The 26,165-nt window shown below is 31.4% G+C and overlaps 3 protein-coding genes across 4 annotated transcripts; 2 read left to right on the plus strand and 1 right to left on the minus strand.

The window, feature by feature from the left end:
• Window positions 1-472: 472 nt before the first annotated feature.
• Window positions 473-1,796, plus strand: Tbcc (Tubulin-binding cofactor C). The gene has a single exon (XM_085203883.1). It carries the CDS (start codon window positions 473-475, stop codon window positions 1,466-1,468), a length of 996 nt encoding a protein of 331 aa, XP_085060009.1. The 3' UTR covers window positions 1,469-1,796.
• Window positions 1,797-2,008: 212 nt separating this feature from the next.
• Pgant7 (N-acetylgalactosaminyltransferase 7) lies at window positions 2,009-25,919 on the minus strand. 2 transcript variants are annotated; one of them, XM_085203880.1, is made up of 6 exons: window positions 25,597-25,919; window positions 9,977-10,136; window positions 8,124-8,295; window positions 6,314-7,250; window positions 5,005-5,155; window positions 2,009-4,724 (listed from the first exon to the last, which is right to left on the minus strand). In XM_085203880.1, the coding sequence occupies exons 1-6, from the start codon at window positions 25,664-25,666 to the stop codon at window positions 4,574-4,576; spliced, it is 1,641 nt and encodes a 546-aa protein (XP_085060006.1). In that variant the 5' UTR covers window positions 25,667-25,919; the 3' UTR covers window positions 2,009-4,573. The 2 variants fall into 2 exon arrangements, with proteins under 2 accessions (XP_085060006.1, XP_085060004.1); XM_085203878.1 differs by lacking the exon at window positions 25,597-25,919 and adding an exon at window positions 11,294-11,684.
• LOC146528556 (uncharacterized) lies at window positions 13,004-17,220 on the plus strand. Its single transcript, XM_085203882.1, has 8 exons — window positions 13,004-13,229; window positions 13,539-13,696; window positions 13,787-14,050; window positions 14,444-14,536; window positions 15,118-15,500; window positions 15,682-15,858; window positions 16,596-16,758; window positions 17,091-17,220. Exons 1-8 carry the CDS (start codon window positions 13,217-13,219, stop codon window positions 17,172-17,174), a joined length of 1,335 nt encoding a protein of 444 aa, XP_085060008.1. The 5' UTR covers window positions 13,004-13,216; the 3' UTR covers window positions 17,175-17,220.
• Window positions 25,920-26,165: the final 246 nt, after the last annotated feature.

A 26,165-nucleotide genomic window follows, 5' to 3' on the forward strand; every position in this document is an offset into this window, starting at 1 on the left:
TTTATCAATATATACATGTATATAAATATGCTTTTTAAATATTTTTAACATATTTATTTATTTTACTATTACTAATATGAAAATTCACCTCTAGAATTATTGTTATTTAAGTTTCCAAAAATCAGTGAACACATAATTGTAATAAATTACATACTTTTACATCTTACTCATCATGTTTGATCCAGGTTTAAAGATCATATTTTAAAACTAATATTACATAACATTTAGGAAATTTTTTAGTTTAATTGTTTTTGTTTTTATACATGAAAAAATATAATAGATTTAGGTATTAATTAAATGAAGAATAGTACATATTAGTTAAAGTTCTTTTTTTACCTTTTCAGTATAACACAGAATCCCAACACACGGATGCTAGAAAAGCAACACACCAAACCATAGCCATATTAAAAGAAGCAACTAATCCTAACTCTGAAATAAATAAGAAAGTTGAAGAATTACTGAAAAAAGCAAAATGAGCGACAAAAGCTCAATTTTAGACAGATTGAGCAAAAGAGATGCTCAACGGTTAGAAAAGTTACATAAAGCGCATAAAGCTAGAGAAGAAGTAGATGCCACTAATGAAAATGAAGATTTTTTTTCCGGAGCCTTTAAAGTTAGGTCAGAAGGCATTGAACAGATGTTGTCTCAAATACCAACATTAGAAACTAATTTGTTGCCTCAACACTTTGATAATATTAAACATGAAGTTAATGAGTTACAGAAATTTGTGGTTACATCTTCATTTTTCTTGAAAGAGTTTAATATCAGGAAGTATTTAGGTATTGTACAGAATTTACAATCAAAGTGCTATGAGTTGGAAGATAGATATGTGCCACGTAAGAAATTTGGGTTTACCAGAAAGAAACTGCCTAAATCTCACAGTCAAAAACAAGATTCAGTAGACGAAAACGATGGTGCCAGCAAAAAAGATAATAAATGGGATGAAAAACTCTTTGGTTTTGACTCTCAAGAGGACAAAGTGTTGTCTTTGGAAAATGAAGATCTTTTTCAGAGGGACGTTGCCTTGCGTAACTTAAAGAATTGTACAATAGGTTTACATGGTGTTATGGGAACTTTACATTTGACCAATTTGGACAATTGTATAGTACTTTCTGGGCCAGTGACTTCATCAGTTTTCATAGAAAAGTGCACAAATTGTACAATAGTTGCAGCATGTCAACAACTAAGAATGCATACATCTAACAAATGTGACATATATCTCCATGTCACAAGTAAAGGGATCGTGGAAGATTGTTCAAATATACGAACAGCACCTTATAACTTAATGTATGAGGATTTAGATAAACATTTCCATATGTCGTGCTTAGATAGGAACTCTAATAATTGGGATCACTTGGATGACTTTAATTGGCTGGCTCCGGATATACCAAGTCCTAATTGGTCAGTCATGGATGTGTCACAGCGTGTCAGCAGCTGGAATGACTGGTGGACTAAGACACCATTATAAAACAATCTAAATATCTAATTCATTTAACTTTCATATCCTCATTTATATATTAATGTATAATTTATATTGACTGATTTTTAATGCTCTATTTAAAACTTGGCAATTGAAATTTTAAATAAAAAAAAGACAAAGAAAAATAACTGAATTTCCTGGCTTAATTAATTAAATTCTCGTGTAATGTGGTAATTGCTTCTTCTTAATTTAATTACTAGTTAGTACATAGGTTTGATGAATAAATAATAAATTGTATGTAGATGTAACAGCATAGGTAACAAAATATAGATGGCTTTTATGAAATAATATTTATAATTAAAAGAATTTTGCAGAAGATTTTGTTTTAATTTTGATGCGCGATGGTTGTGGGTTCGATTACCATTCGAATGTACTAAAGGGAAAATAAAAGTCCAATGTGTCATATTAAGTTTGTAACACACTTGTGGTGGGTGTGATCCCTACTTGAATGATTTTATTTTCTTCTCCCAGATTTTTTAAGACGAAAGTGTAGCTACAAGATGAGTGGGGACACAGAAATTAAAAAAATTTACAATAAAAATATTATATTTATTAATTTACATAATTCAAGCATACTATTCTAAAAATATGTCGTTATTCATAGATGTTTACAAATTTAAAATGGAAAACTTTTAGAATAACTAAAGTCAAAAGACACAAAATCTATATTTAAATTATTTTCTCAATTATGTATACGCAATAGTACTCAAGTATAACACTATAAATATAATAAATAAATTTGAAGTGTATTCATTACAAAGCGGCTTTAAGACATTTAGCATTTTATTTGTGATAGCTAGACTTATTTAATCTGTCTAATACTTTTTACCGACATGTTGATAATATATTAGGCAACTCAAAAACAAAGTAATAAATACTTAGTTTTAAATTGTATTTATTAACTTTTACAATTTTTTTAAAGGACTAATGAAATACGTGAAATTCACAAAATTATTTAATGGCATAATTTAACTTCGGGACATTAAAGTCGGATAATATACAAATATTTACAATAAACAGAGTTTATAACAAATAAAGATTCTATTGTTTTTTAAGGAATGTGTTTAAGTAAATTAATAATATAAAAACATTAGATTTTATTACGGAAATAATAAATTAGAGTCCTGATTTGTGTTAAAAATTACAATAGAAAAAGTAAAATAAATGTTTTAGTATTTCAATATATAAATAATATGATACAGTCAATTATGTCTAAAATGTTAGGGAAAATAAAAGAATAAAATTGTTATTTTATCCATTTTAAAATTTAGCATAAAATATGTAAATAATTATTATTTAATATATATCACTATATACAATAAATACAAGAAAAATGAAATATTAGAGATAAAATATAAAAAGTAACGTAAAAAAGATTTAAGTCATGGTCATTAAAACAGATTTTTAGTTATTATAAAAAAACATTATTTTATTTAAATCTACGAGTTTTTTAAATAAAATTTTTTTGTGAATAAATTGTCGATGATAATTTCAGAGTATATTACATGGAGTATTTTAAAAAAATGTAATAAGTCGAGTCTCCACAGATTGAATATTTACATATAATTATATATTTGTTTCTTAATTGTATTAGGCATTATAATAGTCAGTTTATATTTAACTGACTAATCTTTAACTTTTGAAGTGATATTTAATTTAATACAAATTTTATATGAAACTTTTCCTACATATAAGTACAAACTAAAATTATATAATAATAAGTACACGAATATTCATTACTGAAAAATAATCACTATATATTAAGTTTCATTAATTTCAATAATATCGTCGATACAATAAAAAAAATAAGTATAGATTCTTTAATCCTAATACCGCACCTAGTCGCAAATAGTGTCACAAGTCAAAAAAGTTCTCAAGTTCTTCGGGTCATAACTCAAAAAGTAATAAAATTAGTACAGTAAGACTTTCGTGATTTTTGAATCTCTTCCAAATGGTATAGTTGATAGACTAAAAATATATTTAAAAAATAATAATAAAAATTAGTCGTGACAGTCGAAAGAATGGTTTCTAACTTGCCTTAATCATATATACTGTCGTAAATGGAAATAGCGCTTTTTATCAAAATATAAACATTAATTGTGAGATATAGTCATCAGATATAATGTCGTAACTGTATTAACAGACAAACAGATCAGATTTATTGCCAAAAAATATTGCGACTTTTGTCTCACCTTAATCGCATAAACCGTCAAATGTCGACATACTTCGCTTTTATTAAATTAACCCACAGATTATTTACAAATTTATTAACACATGTACCGACATTTATCGGCAAACAACACTTTATACAATATATAGACAGACGGCTGCCTCGCGCAAGCAGAGACGTGAGCGTGACATTGACACAGGTTTGGTAAGACAATCTTTTCATTTAACTATATAATACCATCTAGGTTCAAATAATGAAACTATAATTATGAGACTACTTGAGATACAACTTTCATGTTTTCTGAAACGAATAGTACAATAAACGACATTTTTTTTTTAATTGTGACACTATTTGAGCCAAGGTGCGATATTATAAGGCTATTATTGCATTGCAAAACATCAAAAAACAATCTATGCTTTTTCATAAAAATCAAGAAGATGTTTTTGCTCCTAATTCATTAAATAAATATTTTTTAAACATTGTAATTTCATGTAGATTTTTTTACTGTAGTCATATTTAAACCTGTACCTTTTTGATACTATAACAGATTTTTTATTTTCTATACACTTTCAACTGTGGTGCAGCTTTTGACTATAAACACGATGGTTGTGGGTTCGATTCGTTCTCGAGAAAACAAAATTCTCCGCTTTGGTAAAAAAAACGCGCAGTTTCCGTTTTGTTTCAGTAACAATACATTAAAGAAAGAAAAAAGATTCTAATTATAACAATAAAAAAAGTAATAAAATATTTAATAAGAATCCAATAATTTGAATATTCAGCTAATACAAAAAAGGAACAGGTTGAAATCGAATCCATTCAAAATTCAAAACAAAAAAAATCTAAAACATCCTCACGCGGAATTGGCAACCGTTTTCAAAATAATACACAATATAATATTACAATTAATAATATACATATATATATCACCAATTAGGTTTTTTATGTGTAATGGTCCATTGCTGGTATGTATTGTTGGGATCGCACGGAGCTAAGCCCAGTTGACGGGAATTAGCTTGTAGGGTGAGACAGTAGCTGTGCAAACGATGTATTAAATGATTGTGATCGTCGTCGTACCTGAAAATAGTTAACAAAAGTTATTAAAATATTTCTTTTATTTAATAAATCATAGCAAAGTTTTTCGTTATCAATATATATAAAAAATTGGAAACTCTAGAACCTGTTTATATTTTTTTTCTATCTTCAAAAATTACTGAGATATTAACCCTTTGCACTCGTAAATATGATGTTCTGTTGTGATTACACTATACTCGGATTATTATTTTACCTGCTTATCTGTCCACTCGGATTTGTTTCCTTATGGAAGACAGAGTTTGAAGATTAAAAAAAGTATTACCTCCAAGGTCCATCAACCGTGCCAAGTCTGCAAATAGTCTGTTTGACGGCGTCTGTATCAGCTTCCACGCACCTCTCGCCCACGCCCAGTTGCCCCGCCTCGTTCAGTCTAAACAGTTGGTTGTTACCCGCGCCGTGGCATGTCGATGTGCCTGTGAATATATTGTTTCATATTATTGATTATATCTATACTAATATTTTGACTGATGTTTTGCCTGATGGCTGAAAAGTGTATTTAGTTGAATACACTCATATCAGCAAAGGCTATAATACGCTTTGATATACCTGCCATGAGTTACCATCTGCACTTAGATTGTGTCATACAGAATTTTCAAATAAAGGAAGGCAAAACCGGATGCCAAAACCGACTTTTTTGGAAAATGTTTTAAACACAATGATATCTCTAAAATTCACTGCTTGCATTTGCCTATTTACAGTGAATTAATATGGAGGGTACCGGAATGCAACTAGATGAGAGAAATGAAAACATTTTAATATAAACATTAAAGAATATGAATGCGTTTTGAACCGATAATCATTTGAAGCTGCCGTCCAAGTACACACCGCCAATGAAACCAACATTTTTAATGAGCGTGAAGAAATGAATGAAATGAAAATTCTTAATGCTTGACTGCATATAAACAGTCCTATCGTAGATATAATTAATTAAGAATGTAAATTTGAGACCATCGTGGCGCAAGAGGCACAAAGGTGTGACTGCATCGCGATGGTTGTGTGTTCGATCCCCATTCGAGGAAACGAAATATTTACTTAACTTTATATCACCGTTTCTTCGCTCTGGTATCGAGGCAAAAGCGCGGCGTTGAGTTCCGCCACTCATCGCGCAATGCCTCCAGAATTCGGCGGGAAGTGGGGAAGGGAGTGTGTTAATACTATGTTAACTATGCCTACCCTGCTGTGTGCGGAATACAGCGTGAAGCTGATTAATTTGGGAATTGTTCATATTTAAAAGACTTTTTAGAAAACATAAATATTTGAACGTAGCTGGAATTGAACCCGTGCCATTTGGAAACCGTCCAAGAGCTCTGACCAACTAGACCATACGTTCTCATCGGGCTACATAGAAATTCTTATATTCTTGTAACAACTTACTTTTGTTGTATTTAAAATTGTTTTATTTCATATGATCGTTGAACAAAGGGACAAAGTACTTCATTAAATTTTCCCACTCAATACATTTTTATTGGAAAATAATAAGAGAAAAATACAAAAAAATCATTCTTTGCTGTATTTAATGCACTAGATGTGCGACATTCTACAAGAAAAACAATAATGGAAAGAACACTTACCTAAATACGCCGGAGCCGCTTTCCCCATAGTGTCCAAACACATTCCGGCAGCCTTGTTCTTCACCATGCCCCAATGAACGTTTTTCGGTAGCTTGGGAAACTTGTCATACACGTCGTACGCCACGTTCTCCATAAACCAACCAAAACTTTTGCATTTTAAATTCTCTTTTAATTTCACTTGTTCACTTATGTCACCCATATCTAGGAACCTTGCCATAGGTTCTCTTGTGTAGAAATACTCTTTATGTTCCTCGTCAAACCAAGTCTCAATAACTCGTTTGTAATTAATAGTTATTAGGGAACCTTTGCGATTCTTGGCCAAGTCGCCGAATGAATACGGCATGAAAGCTCTGTATACGTGACCAACTCTAGAGCACGGCACCCATTCAATACTGCCGCCGCATTGCCAAATTTTGAAGCTAAGCTCGAAATTTTCTCCACCCCAAACCAAAAGTCCAGGATCGTAAGCACCTATTTCTAGAAAATACCGTCTATTTATTGCAAAAAGACCTCCAGCGTGAGTTGGACTCTTGTAAGGTTCAGATTTATGTTTATGAAGGCTACTTTCTCTTTCGGGAACTTCATTTTCTTTGTAAAGCATCCCCCATTCAAATATTCCCCTATAATTTGTTCCATGTTGATAAACGGGTCTATACTCAAAGGTCCTGTGGTCAATACCATCTATAACTGGCACTGTCATAGTCCTATAGTCTCTGTAAATAGGTGCTAGGAGTGGCGGCAACCAGTTTAAATTTACTTCGCAATGAGCATCCAAAAACACTATAACGTCGCCCGTTGCTTCTTTAGCACCTCGAGAACGAGTCCTAATGAGCCCTTCTCTTTGAGTATTTCTTATTAAACGAACTTTACCTTGCCATCTTTTGATATAATTATCTAGGTTATCTTTTAAATTGTCTTTGTCGGAGAAATCGTCGACCTGTAAAGATATTATGTTTGAAATTTTTCATATGTTTATAATACATTATTTTAAAATATCTAAAATGTTATATATAATAACAAAACAACTAAAAAAAGGTCAAATAAAGAATTCTAATTAAAACATATTTTTGTTATACAGATGGAAGCGTCAGCCCTCCTTTTTCGGGAACAAAGATAAAGGTTAAAATATTTCAAACTCCTACCTAAAGAAATTAATCAAGATATCTTAACAGTTTAGACATAGGATTTTTTTTCATTTCATGATGTTCACCCATATCTGTATTTCGTGTGACGCAATTACGCATAGATAGTAGATACCAATAACGTAACAATAACACTTATTACTACAAAAATACTACTAAAGGTTAAACAACTTTGAACTTTATCGCCAATACTTACGACTCGGTTTCAGAATGAGGCGTGTTCGGCGGTGTACCTTTGATAGGTTTATGTGTGTGTGCAGCGGCCTTAACAAAGGCGTTTTATTTTAGAACGATACCTTTAACATTTATTTTGTTTGATAAAAACTTTTTTTCATTGTATTAGGTTTTTATAGAGTACTTAAAACTGTGGTTTCCTTTAAAGTGGTGCTGACAAAAACCCACTGTATACTTGTCATAAAATAAATATTCCAATAATTTCTTCATCTTTTTTCTTTTAGCTCTACATATATAGCGTAAAGTCATATCTTCGCTCCGGTGACGAGTCACTTTGAATCTGGCGAAAAACCAGACCACCAGAATTTGGCGGAAAATGCCAATCGGAAGTGTCTTATTGGGAATGGAGTGTCGTAATACTAGGTTCCCAAATCCCCTCTGTCTGTCCTGCTATGTGCGGGATATAGAATAGAGAAAAAAATATATTATCTTACCAATACAACTTCATGCAATAAATGTGGCGGAGATCTATCAATAACTGAATGTACAGTTCGCATTAGTACCGAAAATCCTTCATTGTGGAACACAACGATAACAGACGTTGTCGGCATATCCTGTGGGTAGTGCCAGAATTTGCACTCGTCTAAACGTGTGTCTGGTATTGATCTGAAAAAACCACGAATGACAAGAATGAATTGTAAGCTCGATAAGCTCGGTTTAGATTTAACCTTAGGCTTATGGTAACGTTTTATAAAAACTGGAAAAAATATTCTTACTTCCTTGATTTTCTAAGGAAAAGCGGTGCTGTATTCCGCAATTCAACACGCAACATCGCAAAAATGGAATGTTCTATCTAACATTACGTTTGGTTACTCTGTTAAATGTGATATACCTACATTATATTCCTTTGTAGTATGTATTGTAATAAGCGACAGTGATTGCAAAGAAAGTTGTTTATGTCTAGATCTAGGGTATATCTTTCAGTTACGACAACATGATGACCATAAACAATTTAAAATAAATATTATAATTTTTCTCTCCCATATAGCAAGAATATTCTGTTCTAAGCTTCCCGCCGATTTTTACAGACCACGTGTTTGAAAAAGAAGAACCCAACGCCACATTATGTATTCGGTAGGATCATAGGTAGGTAGGACATTAATAATTTATTAAAATAATTCAAATGTAATGATCCTACCGAATCCACAACTACCACAGATGTTAGACACTGCCTCTTTGTGCTACAATAAAGTTTAATCACACACATTTATCAATGTCGAATAGTGGAAACATATTTATCCCACTTTGCCCAACTTGCAAATAAAAAAAAACGATACAAAACATTATAATCTTTTTAAAATTGACCAATTGGACATGTGATTAAATAAGCGATGACAGTGTTAATCAGTTTACCTGATAATAATATTCAATTTTACAACCTTTTTACATCTAGGGCTAATTGATGTCGATCATTAACACATCTATATCTATACTTATAATAAAATCGTAAGAGGGTCGGTATCTGTACCTAGAAGATATTTAAAAAAAATGTTTTTTGAAATTTCTGTTGTCTGTTCGTTTGTAATCGCTAATCTCAAAATCGGCTAAACCGATTTAAATGTGGTTTTTACTATTGGATTCTGGCAGGCTTCCGAAGACATAGGTATAGGGTTTATTTTATTATAATCGGTTCATAAATAAAAAGTTACGTCAATTTAAAGTACTTAGTTCGACAAATTTGTTAATTACCGTAACAGTTTATACAACTGTTTTACTGAATTGACTGAACGTTAGTACTCAATTTCTTTATTAATATTTCTATTTCAAGCGGGCGTAGCCCCGCACGGGCCCAGTTAGTTTATAAAAATTGTGAAAATAAGAAGTTACAAGTTTTAATTTTTACCGTCACATAGTTTAACCTAAAGTTACTGCCTCAGACCTGAGAAGAACCGCCGTAAGAAATTCAGTGGGATGTTTTTTCAATTGTTTCCAGATTGACAGTTTCCTATATGTTTAGATTGAAGCAGGCTTCTCATTCCCAAAGGTTAATAACACATTAAGTTATTATTAATTAGTATTAATTTTAAATTGTGCTAATAGCGCACAAAGTTTAAGCCTATTTCTTGTAGTGTTAATATTATATACATCACCAATTTTGGTAAAATAATTCATATTTTTCTTAACATACGGGAATACAATGTATGTGCATATGCATATTTTATTTAACCAGACTGGGGAACGAAAGTTATCCTGAGAGGTAATAGGAAAAGTGTCCAACCATCGCTGGAATTTCCAACAACAAATAGCATTTAATACAAATGTTATATAGAATTTTATAAAAATTTACCTATTCATTGCAATATCATCAGAAGCCGCAATATTCATTCCATATTCACTTTCAGACTCCGCAATGTCATTAGCGCGGTCTTGAGACATGTGATATGGTAAGCCATCTTCTCCTGGACCTTTCACTGATTTCCTTGACCTTGGCTCAAAATTACCTAATTCTGTAATATTTAATTAGTTTTTATCAATATTAGATTTATCTATAGGTATATTTTTTTATGCTTCACATGTTATCCCATATATGGCATGTCAAGCAGGAGAACCTACTCTCAACACAATCTGTTCTCTATTAAGCGGTGGAAATCAACACAGCGCTGGCTCGGCTCCGGTATGAGCAGAGAAATTTAAATAATGTAATGAGTAGGGTTGAAGCAAAAACCAAAACTGTCAAAATGCATCATGATGATGGCCTCATCATATTAATATTTTCTTATACATTTGAATATTACTCTTTATAGCTATGAGATAAAAGGTAAACAAATCAAAAAAAGGTTATTTTATAGGTCACAATGGATGGAGTTACTACATTAAGGGGAAAAAAATATGTGCAATGTGTGACTTCATAAAATTTAAAGTGAAAAGAAATGAGGATAATAATAAAAAATCAAGACAAATAAAATAATAAAAAGTTACCTAAAACTTTTAGAAACAGTATTTCTTTGTTTACAATTTGTCTCATGTTAAAATGAATAGACTATAATTTATATAAAATATACCAAAATTATATCAATTTATAGTTATACATATCCAGAAAAGGCAATAAATAATATAAAATTCCCATTTCTTCTTGTGACAATTGATTATAAGTAATGAATAAATGTAGATAAAATCTACTTAAATATTTTTATATCAATTAAGTAATTTTATAATTTGGTACATTTACTGTATAGAAACAGTAAAACAAAAAAATATCAAAATATTTACATAAATTTCAAATTAAAATTATCAAAATAAAAACAAGAAAAATATTTCCTTATCTGAAATGTTAAGCATTGATTGAATAACAATTAATTTTTATGGCACTTATCAATTAGATTATCTGAATTATAACATATTTTTATTTATTCTAGGAATTAATATTACTTAGTATATTTACAATTACAATATTCATGATAAGTTGTTTCGATTTTGTGATATCTATTATAAGAAATATTGAATACTATATTATGTTCTCAGAAGTTTTTACAATTCAATCAAATAATATTTACGTAGCGCGAGGTGATAAAATCTCATATACACACCGGCCACGACACATAACAGTACTTGTCCTAGTGAAATGTAAATGAAATATAACTTATGAAATTATAAAATAACGCACCGGTTTTTAAGACGGGGTATACATCTCTATGAAATTTATAATATTTTGGTTGGTCATCTGATAAAATAACTTCATTTGTATCGCTGCTGAAATTTCCTTGAGAATATGAATGTAAACCATATACCAAAACTAACACAAATGTACTTATCAGAGCCACACGAATAATTCTGCCGCGTCTTACGTTAGTTATCCGCATTTTGAAAATGTATATATTAAACTACACTGCCATAGAAATAACTTAAATGTAACAAAACAAAAAGTAAACTATCGGTATATCGGCGTTTAGTTGTAAGTTCCGATCACAATGAAGAATGAACGTGAACGTGTGACGGTCGGTATGAAGGTAGCGATGACGTTTGTTTAGATTGAGTTCATTGAGTTGACATTATAATGTCAACGTCTACTATTACGCTTCTTTGTACGAAATAAGTTTTATTTTCTTTTGAAAAAAAAAAAAAATTACAACGTGACATTGGCGAAATGAATTGTGCTCAACTGGCACACTCGAAACGTCATATATCAAGAATTCAATTCAATTAAAAAAAAAACATTAAAATAGAAATGACGAATGTTTTACTTATAATCTGAGATCCCAAGACCCCCAGACCTTTATTATTATTAACGTAATCTAGCAAAGCTGAAATTTTGATGATTGTTAAGCGCAGTTCCGACCCATCCATTATCACCATATCATCACATATTATTAATTTTTCGTTCCCTCTAACACTATCTAGAACGTCTCTGACATTCTCCTAAAACTCCTTGTGTTTGCCTAATGGACCTGAGGATACTGGCGCATATGCCGCTAACAAGAACACTCTTGTTATCTCCAACTTGAAGCGAACCCAAAGCAACCCCGAGTTGATCGCCTTGTATTCAACCGCTGCACTAACCAATCGAGAGGGCAATAACACACCATGTCAGCCCCACTCGTTCCCTGGAGTCGTAGCGAGTAAGCTTTCCATCTTGGGCCCTCAAATAGTAACGTAAATAATATGAATAACATTTACGTTTGCACGTATACCGTGACGTAGCTACGTTATACCTTACAAACTTGCCTAAATTTTTAACAACCTCTGGCGAGAGTAAGCGCCAACGAAAAGAGTATTCTAAAATACATATAAATACATGAACGTTTCTAGTTTAATATAGGTGAGCTTAGATTCAATGTATCTTAATTGGCATTTAATTTCTAAGTAATTATTTTTGAGTAACGGAAATTTGAAAAATATTACAGAAATATTAACAACATAAATAAGTTGCAACAAGCATATAAGAATTTCGTCGTAGCTCGATGAGAACGTATGGCTTAGTTGGTCAGAGTGCTTAGACGGTTTCCAAAGAGGCGCGGGTTCAAATCCCGCTACGTTCAAATTTTAATACGTTTTCTTAATAAATATTTTTCTTTCCTAAGTGTGGAATAACACTTTAAAAATGTCTAAAAAAAAGTTAATTAATAATATTGAAATGATTAAACTCAGTTTTTTTTCTCATCCAGTCTTTGATCAATCTTTTTTTCTTGCCTTTTGTTGTAAATAAGCTAAATGAAACAACTAAAGCGTCAGATTTTACTATGAACTATTATTAATAATATGGCGTAGTGTGTGGGGCCAAATATTGAACAATATTAGTGGCAATATTATATTGACAATAATATTGTATGTGTACAGCTAGCCTTACAAACAAGTGGTTAATCTGTGGTCACAAACTACAAATGTCATAAACATAATTCATATGTGAATTTTCAATTTCAAAATATTGTGAACTAACGGTTGTACCTTTACAACCGTAATATTCTTTGTCTTTACGTTAAGGGTTGATGTTTATATATTTTTATTTGCAATTCATGTTTTAATTGTAATTTGTTTTGAATAAGACGTCCTCGTATTGTTTACTGTTCGATTTTTTATTATTATCCACAAGATGGAAGGCGGTGGTAAATTGAATATACCTATACATTTTATATGTTCTTGAATAGAAACACAAACTGATACCGATAACTTTGCTTGGTTTGGCTTAAAAATAAGAATAAATTAGTTTGAACGTTAATATTTACAAATTTTTTATGTCCTAAACTACTACTAAATATTATTGAAATAATTCTTATAGCTTGATTATTATAGCTTAATATTTATTATAGCTTTGGTAGATGTGCCTAAATATTGTAAAAAGATGAATGTTACATTAATTAAACGGTTTTATTTAGCTCACCCCATTTGTTCATTTATTTTTTTATTTGTTATAGTCATGGCTTGCTCGGTAGGGAACTTCATAAATAACTGGAATGCAGACCTTCCAGAGTTTCCACTTACAATGAATGATTTAAAGAACTGTACTGTAGTCATGGGGGCTATATTCAAAGTTTTTGATAGACTTGGAATTGATTTAGACGCTGTTCTTGCGGTAAGATATACCTTATTTTTAAGCTTAAATATACAAAGAAACACACTTTGTATGATTTTTTTTAATAGTAAACAAATATTATTTTAACAGCCACCACCAGAAGAAAGTCAAAATGAAAACACAATATACTATTGGGATTTATTGCCAATGATAAATACAATAAGAGTATTAAGACATTTAGTTTCTGTAACACCGCAGACAGGTTACGAAATGGTTTTAACACCTTTTTTACAACCCCAGGTGAACACTTCACACTCAATGTTATTTTTATTATATAATAAAATGGTATTTAATGAAGTAAGACTGGAAAACATCACACCTTATGAAAAGGAACTGTTTTCTAAAACTGAAATGGTACGTTATCTTATATATAATTTTTTAAAAAATTAGAAAGAAATACTTAAAACATAAATTTGAATATTATAGAAATTCTCGAGTACTTAATGATAAAAAATAGATTTAGCAGTTTTATACTGCAAGCCAACAATATTTTTTAAATTAATTCCTTTTGTATGTTAACTTTGTATATATTATAACTGCAGGAACTTAAAGAGAAGTTGATACTTTAAAATATAATTCTGTTTAATGCAAGAAATAATTTACTATTTTATTTTAATAAAAAGTTATTTTTGGGGCAGACGGAGAACCAAATTGGCGACAGTTATATAAACATATTTTTGTTGTTTTAAAAAAAAATGGTTATAATATTTTTTCCACATACTAACAAATATATTTTTTTATTTACAGGTGAAGACATTAGAAAATCATAAAAATCATCTTCTAAAAATGCTTAATGAACAAGCTGAAGAAAATGGGAGAAGAGCTCAAAGATTAGAAATGGTCAGCTTAATTTAGAGTTCTAAGTTTAAGAGTAGCTCAAAAGGAAAGAATGGAATTCTTACAAAAAAAAATAATCATAGCTTCATGCTGTATCCTACACACAACAGGGTAGGCAGAAGGAACCTAGTGTTAAAACACTCCATTCCTCACTTTTTCCCAAATTTTGGAGGCATTGCATGTTGAGTGGCAGAACTCAACTTTGGCTTGTTACCAGAGTGCAAAACTAACTCGCTAACTAAAAAAACCTAACTCACAACTGTTGCTTTTGCAGTTACACTTACTATATTGTACTATCTACCCATTTTAAGAACAATGCTTGTAAAGTATTAACAGACGAGAGAGAAGTAGTAACAGACTTGTACAGTCTGTTAGTGTCTATATAAAATTGTGGCATCTTGGAATAGCAGCAGTGTTTCAATATGCAATAGTTATGGGTTCAATACCTACTCAGAGTAATGAATAATAAAGGCAAATCATAGCATTTTGTAATGCCATTATTGCGGTCAATGCAGAATGAAACGTGCTAGAAGCCAAAACCGAATTGAAATAAATCAATATTTTAGTTTTTTTGTAATTTGTAGATTGACCAAAATATAAAACAATTTGAGGAAGAACTAAAACAGGAGAAAGAAATTTACGATGAAGATAAACAAGAATGGAAGGCCATCTCAAAAGAAAATCATGATTATAAGATTATTCTAGAACAAAAAAAGAGTCAAAGAGATGCTTTACTATCAGAAATTGAAAAGACAAATGCTTTAAGAGTATATGATGCAGATGATATAAAAGCCCAAGTAGAAATAGCAACCAGGAATGTTCAAGAAGCAGAGGATAAAATGAATAAACTGCATAATACTTTAATGGAAAAAGAAAATAGTTTGAAGAATTTGCAAACTACTAAACCTAATTTGGAAACAGCTAATCATTTATTGCACGAAATTATTAAGCTTTCTGAAACAATTCGGTGATTTTATTTTTAATTTTTATAATTTCGTTTGTTTATTGACAGGACACCACACTAGAATAATATTTGCATTTCATATAAATATAGTAGTGATTTTGAATACAATATTCATAATATACTCTATTTAACCACACATATATTTGTAATATATATAATTATTTAATATTTATATTAATTCCAGGTACTGTGAAAATGGTGATCTCGACTCAGATATTGTAGAAAGTGATCTACATGACCTTAATACTGAGGTTTTGGAATTGGAAGCTCTACTATCAGACTTAAGGGTGTCTAGAACTGAGGTGGCTAATGGAGAGAAAAATATGATGTTGAGACAGCAAGAGGAGAGACAACTTTTGAGGTATAATTTATAGAATTGTTAGCAAACTTGTGTAAAAGAGGGTAAATGTAGGTGAAAAAGACTATAACAAAATGCTATTGTGTCAATCGAGACAGTTGCTTTTTGGAAGGGAACTCCTGTTATTCCTGAAGTATTGTTGTGGAGTGATACATATCACTTATTGCTATTACGTAGAATCTCATTCCAAATAATTTAGAAACATATAGGCATGTGTTTTTATCTTTTTTTTAAAAATGAAAACCATCCGATTTCTAACAGAATTTGATTTTGTTTATTTACATTTTGTTATATTTTTGTAAATATATAATCTTGACTGCAAACTCGATGGCTGTGTGTTTTATCCTCACTTGGGAAATTATTTTAAAATATATTTATTTTTTTCTCGTTGTGTGTGTTTTAAGTAAAGTGTTTCAGTTTTTTTACTAGACAAATAAAATGACTCATATACATCTCTCTAAATAGATTAACTAAACTATTTTTTTTCTTATTTTTTATGACTCTACACTCTTGGAGGGTTAAGAAAAAATTTTTGTGACTCTATTTATTGGCTACTGTTGTTAAGTAGCGCCCCCTCAAACTGGTGTAGTGCAAAAAAAGTTAATTAATGAAGTAGGAAATTACTATAAAATAAAATTAGAATAGATTCAAATAGATTTTATTAAATATCGAAAGCTACAAAAGAATTACATTCCTATTATAAAAATGCTATAATACATTGTATATTTTTTCCCCCATAGTAAACTCCGTGAAGCTGAGGAAAAAGATAAAAAAGATGAAGAAAGTTCCATAAAAGTTGCTCAACAGATGGAGGAATTAAAAAAATTGACCATCAAGTATGAGAGGGAGAAAGCAGACAGATTGGAACAACTGGATCAGATCAAAAATGATTTTGTTAATAATGTGAGTTGTTTATTTATTTCTTACAATTTGACTGTGTGTGTCTTTTTATGAATTTTTTTAGCCTCACACTGTATGTATCCCGCACATAGCAGGGTAGGCAGAGGGATCTAGTGTCAAGTTCCATTAAGGTCTGCCGAAATCATTACATGTTGAGTGGCGGAACTCGACGCCCACCCTATAATAGTATGGTGCCCCCCCAGAAATTTTGCTTACAAATAATTTGCCCCGAAAAATAAAAAAAAAAACAACATTTACACAAACATATCTGTTTAAAGCTAAAGTCCAGACCGTCTTTTCGATACTTGCCGCTAATAATAATTTTACATCTACAGCTAAAGCAAATGCAAGATATACTATTGATAAAAGCCCAAGAAACAAAGAAAAGGATAGAAGATGCATTGAAAAATCGAGGCTAAATTATTTTTTACTTTATTAATAAAGAATGCTTGTAATGTAAAAGAATGTTTTTTTTTTCATTCTTATCAAAAATGTTTAATCTGTACATTGCAACTAAAATTGCAACTAATCAATCTGTACATGGAAGATATATGAAAAAATCGATTATAGCGGGCATTTATCAAAGCAGACATACCTGTCTGCTATCGTTGGGGTGTCTGCTTGTCTATGCGCTTGTGCAGGCTAATCTTAGAAACGGATTAACTGATTTAAATGCGGCATGGAAGTTTCTTTAACTTTAAGTTTTAGTAGTTGTAATAGTTTTAAAAATCGGTAGCGGGTAACGTTTTTTAAAAACACAAAATCTACGTATATATACCTATATATGTTTCTAGATTATTCGGAAAGAGATTCTACGTCATTGCAATAAGTGATATGTGTTACTAAATAACAATACTTCACACTAGTATTACCTACTGCCTACAAGTAATAGCCATTATATCGAGGAAAAGTAAAATATTCAATGTCGTCGAATCGAACTCAAAACTGTCCGTATCGACTACTAGTTGAGTACCCTTGTCGGCTTATCTCGACATGGATAGAAATACTTAATTATTCCTCTAAGAAATTAATCCTATTATTACAGCGTATAGACATCCAATAGAAGAAAAAAAGATTACCAAATTGCAAATTGATAAAATATGATTCGTACCTACGAATCACGTAATTTATATTTTTGTTATTATAATTTATATTGATATTAATAATATTACAAAGGATAATTCTACGTTTAATTTTAAGATTATTAAAATAAATCATTTAATTAATGTAGAAGCTCTCTGGTAACATTATTCACTACTTTAGGAATTTAGGACTAACTTCTCATACTAACTCCAAAGGAAAATAATTTATTTTTCATTATTTAAATATATTTCTTCTTGCCTGTAAAAGTTAATTATAACCACCACTTAAGTGTATTCGATGTTAAAATATTTAATTTGTGCTGAAGAGAAATACAAACATTTAGGTAAATACCTGATGAAATGGATTTAATGGTGGTCAATTTATGTAATAAGGATAACATTTTTTTCTATTTCGTGATTCCAAGTATATTTTTTTAGCGAGCTATCCTTACGAGTATCTCTAAAGGATAGAATCCGAAATGAGGAAATCCATAGGAGAACCAGAGTAACCGACATAGCTCAAAGAATTGGTAAGCTGAAGTGGTAATGGGCGGGGCATATTTGTCGTAGAGCCGACGGCCGCTGGGGCAAATGTGTCCTAGAATGGAGACCCTGTACAAAACGATAGGTGGGACGACCTCCTGCCAGATGGACGAACGGCTTAAAGAGGTTGGCGGGAAGCGGATGGGTCCGAAGAGCTAAAGATCGAGTGCGGTGGCGAAAATTGGGGAAGACCAGCAGTGGACAAAAGATGGCAGTCGATGATGATGATGATGATGATGATCCTTACGGAACTTTCAGAGAGTATTCTACTCAAATACCAGTAGTTAAAAACTACTGGTATTTGAAATAAGTTTGAAAAAAAAAGTATCAGTATTTTTTTCGACACAACCCCTGAAACGTTTAAAATAAAAATTAAGCGTTTTAAAAAAATAATATATTTTGATGACATTTCCAAAATTTACAGACTAATAGTTTAAAATATTATATTACACTAAAGATCTATTATTACTCAGCTATATAAAAAAAAATACATGCGTAGAACCAATAGGATTGTATTTGCCGATTTTCTTCAAGAATCCTATTTTTTTTCCTAAAATCACAAATTTACAAACATCTAAAACCGCTAAAACCGCTGAATGTACATACAAGGTGGTGGAATCGATAGGTACCATGGTCCCCTACCCATAGACCACTGTTGATCCGTCGATCGAGTTACATCCGGTATATGGTTACTTCCTAGTCGATTTCTTACTACTAACGGGGTGGGGCCATCATTCGTCTGTTAATCACTCAGTAACGGAAGAGTTTTATACATACTCGTATATCTATATATTTTACAATTTGCTTATAGGCTCGTCACAGGTCGAACGTAATCTTGTCTATTCCGTTATCACTAAAAACAAGCCTAACAAGTCCATTTCAAGTACTTACTCATGTTCAGCAGATGTAGAGGTTCCCAAAGATCGCGACCTCGGTTGATTAGGAAGCTGATTTTTCAATCAGTGGCCAATCACATAATTGTTATTAACGGAAGTAGCCACTCCACGCCCCTCGCCTGCCTCTGCGTCCGCCGCCGCCATTACCATTACCCATTGTTTTAAATAGCATGCCTTTTCATGTGCCTCATCAGCTCAGCTCAGCTCATCTATGTATACCTACGCATAGACGTACTACACATATATTTGATTCAAATATTCACTATTGCAAACTCCCGATGCAAAAGCAGGGGTGTTATAAGTTTGACGTGTGTGTGTCTGTTGTTTGGTAGGTTGCTCTTATTGGTTTTATATTAATGTATTAAACTAGCACACTGTAATAGTTATAGTATAATTAAATAGGTGCAATAAAAAATCTTGTTTATCTTTATAACGGCAAGACTAAGTATATTTTTACGTGTCTCTATCGATTCGACGCGATAAATTGATTTTACTAATATGATAGCTTGATACAACATATCACGATAGGCAGAGGCAACCTAGTGATACGAAACCCTTTTCCTCACGCACTACTCAATTTTCAAGACAAGACTTTGGGTGGCAGAACTCAACGTGGCGCTTTGTTTTGTTACCACAATGGGGAAATATTTTCAACTCATACCTCCGAGTGCGAATCGAATGAATGAAATTATCTATCATCAATATAAGTTTTATTGAGTTATTATTCAAATATAATACTATAGCGAAAGGTAAAGAACAGAGAAAAAGATGGTAAGAGAAAAGAGGGTAATACGTACACTACGGTTATAGCGAAGCGCGTAACCACCGTTTGAGTGAGAACAACCCTAATTAACATATCACATCACTCTAAGTCTTCATATACCTTAATAGGGTGACAATGTAACCATGTAGATAACGATATTGTAACTGTGGAATTTGATAGAAACTACTTTTACGAGAAAATAAAAACTGATCGTAAGTGAGTGAGACTCGCACTTGACCGACTTAAGCTGGTAGCACCCACAGTTATGAGGGCTACATCCACCTCTGGTTAATGCGTATATTTTTAGCTTTATCTACCTTACTAGAGCAAGGCTCTACAAGACAGTCTCTAAAAGGCAAAGAAATGATACAAGAAGTGTAAGAGACGTTTAAATTATTTTTGTGCCTTCCTTGTGAAATACAAGAAATAAGAAGTCTTAAAGAAAATAACAAACTAATAAATATTCTTATTGTAAGTAAAAAAATAACGTTCTATAAATATTAATTAAGTAGTAAATAATTTCCACTCGCTATATTCGTACACAAGCATGTTTTCAACAGTCGCGTGTGAATCGGTCGTAAAGTGTTTGAGAAGACAAAGTTGACAGTGCTTAGCACGTCTTAGCTGGAGCTCTTTGATAACAGAGATAAGGCGGTGATAACGTGTTGACGCAGGCATCAGCACAGGCGCCGGTCGACGCGACTGTCGATGCTACTTAAACTATTTGCAAATATAAAACACTTAATAATTTAAGACTAAAGTAATTGTTTAAGCTTTTCTGTAAGCAAACATGACGTAGTTTAATTAGTTAAGTTTCTTTTAATATTTGATAAGTATAAATATGTAGAGCGGTGGCACAGTGGTTGGGTGTTGTCGACGCAACGGTTACGAATACTAAGTAAGTATAAGTAACTAAGTACTTAATAAATTTTAAAACGGATAGATATGATGTCTGTGCAGTTTGTGCGTTTGTTTGTATGCAACAGGAACCTAGTGTGAAAACTCTCCGTTCCAAATGGGTAAGGCATTGCGTGTTGAGTGGTGGAACTCAATGTCGCGCTTTGCCCCACCATCAGAGTGAAGAAATGAAAATTTTAATTTAAATAAATATTTAATTCCTTGAGTAGCGGTCGAACCCACAACCAGTCGCTGTTACAGTCAATTGTGACCCTACGCCACTGGGCGGACTGGCGCGTAGAGTAAACTTACTTTGAATATTGTCTTTATTTCAGTTTTTTTAAAACTATGCTACGTTTTTTATTCCTTCACAGCTCCCTGAAAACAGTAAAAGATCTTTTGCATTAGTAGTATTGATATTTTTGTAAAAGCAGTTCATACTTTACTTTCTATCAATAATAAATTTTACACAAAGTGCTCCAGGAAAATACAAAGAATATAATAAGAATACCTATAGTTTTACCGCTCACACATTATCAAATCTATACACAAGATTCACATAAATCTTCAATCTATTATTTTCCAACAGTCATTTTAACAACAATTTTGTTGGATTTCGTTTTTAATTCAAATTATAATATACTAGCGGACCCGGACGCGGCTACGCCTGCTTGAAATATAAGAATACAATTTCTATAGAAATATAATTTCAATCTAGATGAAATGCTAAAAGTGACAATTATATTTATTTTCATAAGGATGAATATCAAAATGACGCGGCAACAAACGCGGTCGCGTAGCGACGACGGTTGTTATTAACATGGCAGAATAAATTGCATGTCAAATTAGAAAGTATTTTAATTTATTAGTATATATGTGTAATGTAATATTATATAGCCTATAGCACTTCTGAAGAATGCAACTTTTTTTACAAAACAAAAACAAAGTAAATCGATCCAGTAGATCCAGAGATCTTAGCGTTCAAACAAACAAACAAACAAACTCTTCCGCTTTATTATATTAGTATAGATTTTTTTAGTGACTTTATATTTTACGTTCAGAGCCTGAAACCTGTATGTGGGCAATGTAGGTGATTTTGTCCACCACCAAAGCCACAATATTTTAAATAAACATATAATTGATTATTTTGTGTGGTATTGTTCGTACACCTGTATGGCTAAATATGAGAGATATAGTTAATGGAAATAAATTGAAATTAAGATAAAATTATAAAAACTAAATTCACTTAAGCTAATGCTATAAATTTAATAGATACTCTTATTTACTAATAATTCTATGTAAAATATCGCGTGAGCAAGACGCTATAATCCATATTTTTTTTGGAAATTTGGATTACGATAAAAACTGAATTATCTTAATTCGTTAAAAAGATTATAATTTAATGACAATTTAAAGTATATAGGTATTTTAATTATATACTCGTATCTTTCAGAAACTTTATAAGTACCTAGTTTTATTTACAAACTCGAACGTGTCTCTTTGTTAACACATAAAAGTATTCTTATTCCCTCTATATTATCTGTGCAATAACATTGTTTTTATTATAATTCTATGAAATCTTATTATTATATGACAAAATAATAGCGAAAACGATAAAAAATATTATATCACGCGTTCTATATGTAATAATTATTTAAATCGTAATTTCAACAGAATTCATGTATTCAATGCTTAAATAAGAAATTTTAACATTTTTTTTTTCAATTAATGTTGAATCTACATTAATGTAAAAAAATATTGAAGCTGTATGCATAATCTTCATGTGTCCCGCCTTCAGCAAAGTTAAATTCCAAGTTACTTATAATATGTATATTATTAGATTATTAGATTTACATAAAAAGGTAAGATTTGAAAGCGTAGATACAGTACGTACGTACTGTACATACGTAGATCTACAGAATAATTTGTGGTAACCACCATAAATTATAGCCAATCGTTATAACCATAACGAGAAAATAATGTTCTCGCTTTCTGGTTTGTAACCTAGACATTATGATAAATCAATTTAAAGTTCATTCATTTCTTTTGTTTTATTCTAGTTTCACGGTGTATCCCGCATGTAACAGGTAAGACAAAGGGAACCTAGTGTTAAGACACTCCGTTTTCCATTTTCCGCCGAATTTTCAATAAAGCAACTTCCATATCAATCTAACATTAGTTATATTCGGCACTAAACGTATAGTAACGGGATATCTCATATCAGGGTTTCCTACCCCGATTAAATAAAAAAAAAATATGCGATTAAAAAAAAAGAAAATTTAAAAGTTTTTCTACACAGACAGTTCGTGGATTACCTATCCCACTGGAAGGATTATTACAAAATCGCCATTAGATGATGTCAGTTAGATGTGTAGGCATATATAATAATCTATATATATAAAAGGACTTGTCCTCACTGACTGAGGTAAGACGCACGCACAGCCGTAACTGCTGATGGTAGAAACGTGAAATTTGGACAGATGTTTACTTTCGTAATCTGGACATCCACTAAGAAGGGATTTTAAAAAATTCTAATTTTAAAGGGGGGAAATAGGAGTTGAAAGTTTGTATGGAAAAAAATTTAAATCGGCACCAATTTTTATAAAATTTGAAATTTAGATTTTTAAAAGTATTTAATTGAATACGTGTTTCATCGTTTTCTAGAATTCTCCCCTTAAGGGTGCAAATAAGGGGTTGAATGTTTGTATGGAAAAATCTTTAAATCGCCACCGATTTTTATAAAATTTGAAATTTAGACTTAAAAATATTTCATTGAACACATGTTTCATGGGTTATTAGAATTCACTCCTAAATACGCAAGCGAAGCTGCGCGCGTCCGCTAGTATACTAATAATACAAGGAACTTAGATATGTTTACGCTATCAAGCTCATGTAAATGATATCAAAATTAACTATAATCACATGTCTTATCACCAAGTATTCTATTGGTTGACAGCTTTTGCCATTTTATCGCCGTAGATGATGATAAGATAAACGTCAACTTAACGTTTTTGGGAATTTTGTATGTGTTTTAGCTGTATTTCGCATAAGGTAAAACTTGTTTGGGTAGTTTGACATTGAAAGAATGTGAAAAAACCAATAAAGTGCGAGTCCTATTGGCCCGATTTTCAGGGTTGTAGGTCAACAGGTCAATTGTAGGTCACGTACCTACAATTTATAAGAGTTGACAAGTTTAAGTTTGCGGGCATAAATTCAAATTCAAAATATTCTTTATGCAAATAGACTCTATTATAATATGCACTTTTGAATCTTCGAATGAACATAAAAACAAAATGGCTACCACCGGTTCGGAAGGCAGTTCTGCTGAGAAGAGCCGGCAAGAAACTCAACAGTCGCTCTTTTCAGACTCAATGGTATAATTTAACTATTACATTAGCTGACAGCTATCCTGAATGACATTTAAAGACATTAATTCCATACATGTTTATCCTCTAAATATTCTTGAACAGTGTAATAAGCTTTACTTATTAGAATTTATTACAGATACTTTATTTTTTTTCTCGTTTCTATCGTATGTCTATCACTATTTTTACTATGGCACCTGTATATTTTGAGGAGAACTCGAATATTATATAACACAAATTGTGAAGGAACAATAATAATATCTGAATCTTTAAAAAATCTCTCAGAGACTCTCGAGCTCTTAGGTTATAAATATATGTCACGGCTCTTTTTTGGAGAATGAATATTGAATTTATATCTGAAGCACTACTCTATAGCAGCATTCCATAAGATAAAATACTGTGAAAATAGCTATAGTAGACTAGTCGGGCAGTTTCAACGTCCGTCATTTGTCTTATTTTTTGAATTGCGAACGCGGCAGAGCTGAGTTTATCCGCAAGTCCAGATGAATGTTCCACTGGAGTTTGGAAGCTACAGTATCCACTCACTTTGTATGAAGTAAATTACAAATATAAGTTTTTGAATTTTTCTTTATTTATATTGTACGGTTTTGATTACGCGGCGAATTCCATATAAAATGTAGCAAAAATTATGCGTACACGTATCCTTTGATGGGAACTTAATTTTTGCCGGACTTCATAGACCTGAATATTTGATATTAATTTCAGCTCGATACCTCCAGGCCATGATCGCAAATTCGCGGTTTGTACTTCTCTAATTGTGTACTACAGGATACTTTCGTTTTGGCAGATGACACAATAACTTCAAATATCCTACTAATATTATAAATGTGCAAATTTGTGAGCATAGATGTTTGTTCTACTAAAAAGTAGAAAAATCTTTACAATAATATAGGTAATATTTCAAAATAACACATATGCTACAATCTATGGAAACGTGTTGCGCTCCATTGTCTCTGACTACCGCCAGCTAGGCTAGGGATACAGCGAGAAGTAAAACATTTTGCGTAATGTGGCTGTAATATAACAGTAACATTAAACGGGCCAAGCCACAAGTCACTAGTTGTATTTAAATGTGAAGTATGGAATTGTACGTTGTATCAACTTTGTCTCTACTGATGACAATAAGACAATTTGTGTAAGATTAGTTTTTACTTAACCTACTTTCTTTTCAATAGCAAAGTCAAAATCATTCTGCTATCGAAAAGTCAGTTTAGTAATGTCTAGTACGCAAATACTTACTGACATTAAGTAAATAAAAAAAGAGTATTACTTACTGACATTAATAGTGGCTGACGCCCCCAAGCACACCAGATAATATATAGTTAAATATACACTTTTGAACATTATTAATTTGAGACAAGGAATGCGAATTTCTTTGTTCCTTCCTTTACCAAACAATCGCAAAAGAGATAAATAAAAAAAAAATTTTTACACAGACTAGCTCGAAGCTTAAAATCAAGGGGGATTTCTAGATACGCCTCTGACAATACTATTATACATTTTGAATATACATATTACAAGCAAAAAGTCTTGGTTGGAGATGCACGAAATTATAATAATGTGTTATTAATAGGATAAACATGATAGTTCAATATGAACTGCATTCTGGGCCTTACAATAACGGCTATATATTTAATTCAGGAAACCTTGGCCTAAATAAACAAAGAAGTTTTAGCGAAATTATCGTTATCACCAATCTGTTATCGCACTCATCGGAATTGTCTGTGCATCGTGAATTCCCTTTAATTAAATTATTTCTGACAAGTACACAGATAAAACAATTCTTTGTAAATATAGACAATTTTTTTTTATTATCTATATAGATTTATTAATCTGAAATTTA

The sequence above is a fragment of the Heliconius melpomene genome, chromosome 19, assembly GCF_056956725.1.
Source record: "Heliconius melpomene rosina isolate 202511_hmr_F chromosome 19, ASM5695672v1, whole genome shotgun sequence".
Taxonomy (NCBI): Eukaryota; Metazoa; Arthropoda; class Insecta; order Lepidoptera; family Nymphalidae; genus Heliconius; species Heliconius melpomene.

Excerpts from the sequence above, each read along its gene's own strand:
- Pgant7 (XM_085203878.1), bottom strand. The coding sequence starts at position 11,489 with ATGCGGATAACTAACGTAAGACGCGGCAGAATTATTCGTGTGGCTCTG. Across the intron at positions 5,156-6,313 it reads AGCGGCTCCGGCGTATTTAG|GCACATCGACATGCCACGGC; the intron begins GTAAGTGTTCTT and ends ATATATTCACAG. Across the intron at positions 4,725-5,004 it reads ACGGTTGATGGACCTTGGAG|GTACGACGACGATCACAATC; the intron begins GTAATACTTTTT and ends AACTATTTTCAG.
- LOC146528556 (XM_085203882.1), top strand. Across the intron at positions 14,051-14,443 it reads TGTTTTCTAAAACTGAAATG|GTGAAGACATTAGAAAATCA; the intron begins GTACGTTATCTT and ends TTTTATTTACAG. Across the intron at positions 15,501-15,681 it reads AAGCTTTCTGAAACAATTCG|GTACTGTGAAAATGGTGATC; the intron begins GTGATTTTATTT and ends TATTAATTCCAG.
- Tbcc (XM_085203883.1), top strand. The coding sequence starts at position 473 with ATGAGCGACAAAAGCTCAATTTTAGACAGATTGAGCAAAAGAGATGCT.